The following is a 4,080-nucleotide window of genomic DNA, read 5'->3' as shown; positions in this document are numbered from 1 at the left end:
CCCCCTTCCTCTCCCTCTCTCCCCTTCTTCTTTCCTTTCTCCCCCTCCCCCCTTGCTCCCTCCCTCTCCCCCCTTCCTCTCTCCCTCTCTCCCTTCCTCTTTCCCTCTCCCCCTTCCTCTCCCTCTCTCCCCTTCTTCTTTCCTTTCTCCCTCTCCCCCCTTGCTCCCTCCCTCTCCCTCTCTCCCTTCCTCTCTCCCTCGCCCCTCTTCCTCTTTCTCCCCCCCTTCCTTGCCCCCTCCCTCCTCTCTTCTCCCCTCACAACCCCTCCACCTCCCCCCGCCAACAATTGGTGGCCTCAGAAGTTGGTTGGTTTTGCTGAACTGTCTGCTGGGTGGGGCCCCAGCTCGGTGGTCAGTTTTTAGTGGTTTCAAATTTTGTTTTTATTCAAGACCTGGATATTTTTAGGCAGGCAAAACTCTCAGAACCAAATCGCAGGAATTCAGCCTCAAGACCGAAGACTTCTGAGAGCATTTTTCAATCAGAGCCTAGAGCTTGTCACCAGGCCTTTGAATTCATTGGGCCATCTGGTTCATTCTGCTGTCCGGTGTAGTTAGAGACACTTTCACACACCGTGTGTGAGCCGAGAATCAGCCACGAGTGGACTCGAGCGGAGCCTGGAAATTACATCCGCTTCTGGCAGACACGGGGTTCTTCCTTTGTTTATCCTTTTCTCCCAGTTCCTCAGTGTTTCCCTTTCCCTCACTGGATGACTGATGCTGTGTTTTGTTCACTTAACGGAATTCTTTATTGAGCAGCTTCTATGTGCGTACTATTTTGCCGTGCACAGTAGAGGATGCAGGGAAAGCCCCGGCCTTTATTGGACTTCATAATTTGTGGGGAGGTGAGAGCTAAAGTGTGTCTGGTGCTGAAGGGTAGGCGCTCTTGGAGGTAGGGAGTGGCAGTGTTATCCCCATTTGACAGATGAGGAAGTTGAGGCACAGGTTACATCTTTTAGCCTTCCCCTTGGGACTTCCTTATGTGGGGCTGGGTCAGGCCCGTTGCTGCAGCTAAATCTGCAATCCCTTCTTGCTGGGATTATGATATAGGAGAATTCTCCCTGGAGGGCAGCGTCCGCTCTGCCCTAACTCCGTTTGGGTCTCTTGAATAACAGGAAGCTGGTGTTTTAAGCTGTGCGAAGACCAGCGGCAGCTGCAGCGGAGCAGGCGCTCCAAGGTCGGGGCCAGACGAACTTCTAGAAGGAGCTAGCCAGGGTCTCCCGAGTTGCCCGGTTCTCCCTCCCTTGATTGGCCGACAGATAATCTGTCCTTGCAGCCCTTTCGGGGTCTGGCAGGTTGGTTGGTATACGTGAGCAGAGCCTTGAGGCTTCTTACCAGACTCGCCCGTTCCCAGCCCAGCTCCTCCACATTCAGAGTTTCTCCCCAAGGTCTCTGATGCATGTGGTCTTGACCCCCACGGCATCGATTCCCTCCCAGGGACTCGATAGACTTTGGCTCTGGCTGGGTGGTAGACCTGCCCTGCAGCCTTGCTGTGTGGCCTGTGTTCTAGGGTCCGAAGCCCTCGTGAGCCGATGCTTAGCTCTTCCCTGCCCCCCTTCACTTTTATGGGCCTCTCTCCATGTTCCCTTTGGGGATGGTTACTCAGCTCGGTCCAGTAAATATGCCGGCCTAATATGCCAGCCTTCAAGGGCCTGGCCTCTAACGCAGCCTTCTTTGAGGAGGCTCCAAGATTCCCCTTGAAGTTCAATCTGGATGATCACAGTGGGGAAAGAATGGGGGATTGGGAGGCAGTATCCTGAGGCCCTCCAGCTATGGCAGGGGATGAAAGTGTTAATGACAGCTTCTTTCCAGGGCTTTTTTTATTCTGTTGCATCTCTCTCTTGCCAACACCCTCATTTTCTGAAGACCTGACATCATTCTGAATGGCTAGAGTGGAAAGCAGTGTTGACAAAGAGGTGAAGCTCTATTGGGATAGGTGAAGTGAGGAGGACTAGTAAGGCCTATGTCTGGCGTGTCTGGCTGCCTTTACCTGTTTTCGAGCAGTGATTGATGTGAGATGGGTAGGGGATAGTAGTGGTTTTCTGAGCAACATGAGCTGTCCTTGCAAGGCAGCCTTCACCTGGGTAGAGAAGGACTTGTGTCAAGTTCTTGGAGATCTTGGAAGCTGATTTTAAAGAATCTTAGATGTTCAGTGTTAGAACTGAAAAGACCTTTCAGGACCATCTCTCCTACTTCTTTGTTTCACAAATGAAGGCCTGGAGCTGTACGGAGGGTGTTTAAGGCATCATGGGGTGGAACTCGGAGCCTCGGCTTCAGGGTCCCAGGACCTGGGTTTGAAGCCTGGCTCTGCCACTTAGGACCAAGGTGACTTCACCTTCCTGGGCCCCACTTGGGACCTTCGTTTCTGAATTGGAGTTTTACTCCTTCCAGAGATGGGAACAGTTTGAGACAGTGATGTCAGTAAGTGAGATTCAAGGCCACCAAAATCCAGAAGGAAAAATAGTAATTTGTATTTTGCCTTCCCCGCCTGTCATCCTGGTCTAGATCACCCCCATAAGTAACATCCCTTTTCTCCCCTTTATCTCTCTAGCCTAACTTTTGCTCCCAGAATAACCCCCAAGGTATATGCATAGAAATTCCTTCCTGCCCCTTCTCAGAAGGACTGGACCATGCCTGGGCTCAGCCTGTTCTCTCTAGGGGAGGAGAGATGCGTGTGTCTAGCTCAGTCCTCCACCTGTGGACAGACCACCTGTTGGGTTTGAGGAACTCCTCCACGCACTCGTCAGGGACACACACAGCTGGGAATCGTGTAGAATGTGCAGTGATGAATTTCCTTTTCCCGCTTCCTTAAGTTTGACTTATTAAAAAAGAACAACAATCTGTAATATAAACCAGCTGTTTGCCAGCTGTTTCTGCCAGCCTTTGCTCTCCGGAGGGGTCTGATTCCTGAAACCGTCTCATCGCTCCTGTGTATAATTTCTTCTGAAACAGGGACCATGCGCTCGGTGCGGCGCCATCTCTACCCTCAGCAGTCGGCCCCGGGGAGGGGCGTCGTCTGGGAGTGGCTGAATGACGATGGGGCCTGGACCGCCTACGAGATGAGTGTCTGTGAGTACCTGGAGCAGCAGCTGGCCAGGGGGGCCCAGCTCATTGACCTGTCCCCTCTGGGCTACAGCTACGAAGTGGACTGTAGCACCTACACTCAGGTCAACAAGGCATCGCGTTACCGCCGCCGCGTGCAGCGACGCCAGGGCCCCACGTACCCAGTGACGACTGTCATCGCCATGCCCGGCCACACGGGGATGGCTTGCTCGTGCCACCAGTGCCTCGCGAACAGTGGGTCTGGACCCGTCAACAACCGCTACAGACACTCCATGACGAACCTCCCTGCGCACGTAGCGCCCCCGCCGGCCCACCGGACTGCCCCCGGGGGGGCTTACACAGCCTACGCGCCCTACAGCAAGCCTTCCTTGTCTGGGGCCAGGTCCGCTCCGAGGCTCAATGTCTCCAACCCCTGGAGTATGGTGACCCCGGTCATGGGAGTGGTCCCCGTCTACCCGTCCAGCCTTCCACACCTAGTACCTCAGCGCCCACCCCCGGGACCTGCTCCAGCTCAAAGCAGGTATTTCATTTTATCACTTGTCATTCTCCATAGCTCATCAGATCTGAGCCTGGGTTTTCCGTCCCTCTGTCTTGGGAGGCTTAGCCCCACGCCAGAACACTTAAGATAATGGGCGTTGCGTTTTCCGCGTGGACGAGCAGGTTCTGAGCTGGCATCTGCCTTTCTCTGCTGCTCTTGTTCCTTTTCTCGTTTTCCCCTTCTGTAAAATGAGGGGAACCTGGGCCCTGATGGTCCTGCCCGTGTCTGGCCCTGGGCCCCCAGGCTGCCAGCTCAGCTGGTCAGTCCCCTGCCCTGACCCGTGGGGGCAGGGATGATTCTTCCTCTCTGGAGTGCCTGGTGGGTGCCTGGTGAGGGCTTGCTGGGTTGGATTCTGACCAGTTGTTTGGGATCTCTGGAGAGAGTGCAAGCCAGGCTCTTGCCTTATGTAGCTGCACTCGTGTAGAAGGAGAGCTTTTTCTGGGCCCCTCCCACGCTGAAGATTCTCAAGTCCGCTTCCCTCC

General features: G+C 54.5%; 1 protein-coding gene across 5 annotated transcripts in view; it reads left to right on the top strand.

Annotated features, from left to right (window-relative positions):
* The window catches only part of DTX2 (deltex E3 ubiquitin ligase 2), a 49,747-nt gene that overhangs the window by 11,295 nt on the left and 34,372 nt on the right, over window positions 1-4,080 (top strand). For all 5 annotated transcript variants that reach the window (XM_027861562.1, XM_027861563.1, XM_027861559.1 and 2 more), the window contains exon 3: window positions 2,950-3,580. In XM_027861562.1, coding sequence (XP_027717363.1) covers window positions 2,950-3,580 — 631 coding nt within the window. The remainder of the gene's footprint in view (window positions 1-2,949; window positions 3,581-4,080) is intronic.

This window comes from Vombatus ursinus, unplaced genomic scaffold (assembly GCF_900497805.2).
Source record: "Vombatus ursinus unplaced genomic scaffold, bare-nosed wombat genome assembly UNPS02014768.1, whole genome shotgun sequence".
Classification (NCBI taxonomy): domain Eukaryota; kingdom Metazoa; phylum Chordata; class Mammalia; order Diprotodontia; family Vombatidae; genus Vombatus; species Vombatus ursinus.
The sequence above is the reverse complement of the archived record's forward strand: the minus strand, read 5'-3'. Positions and strand labels throughout refer to the sequence as shown.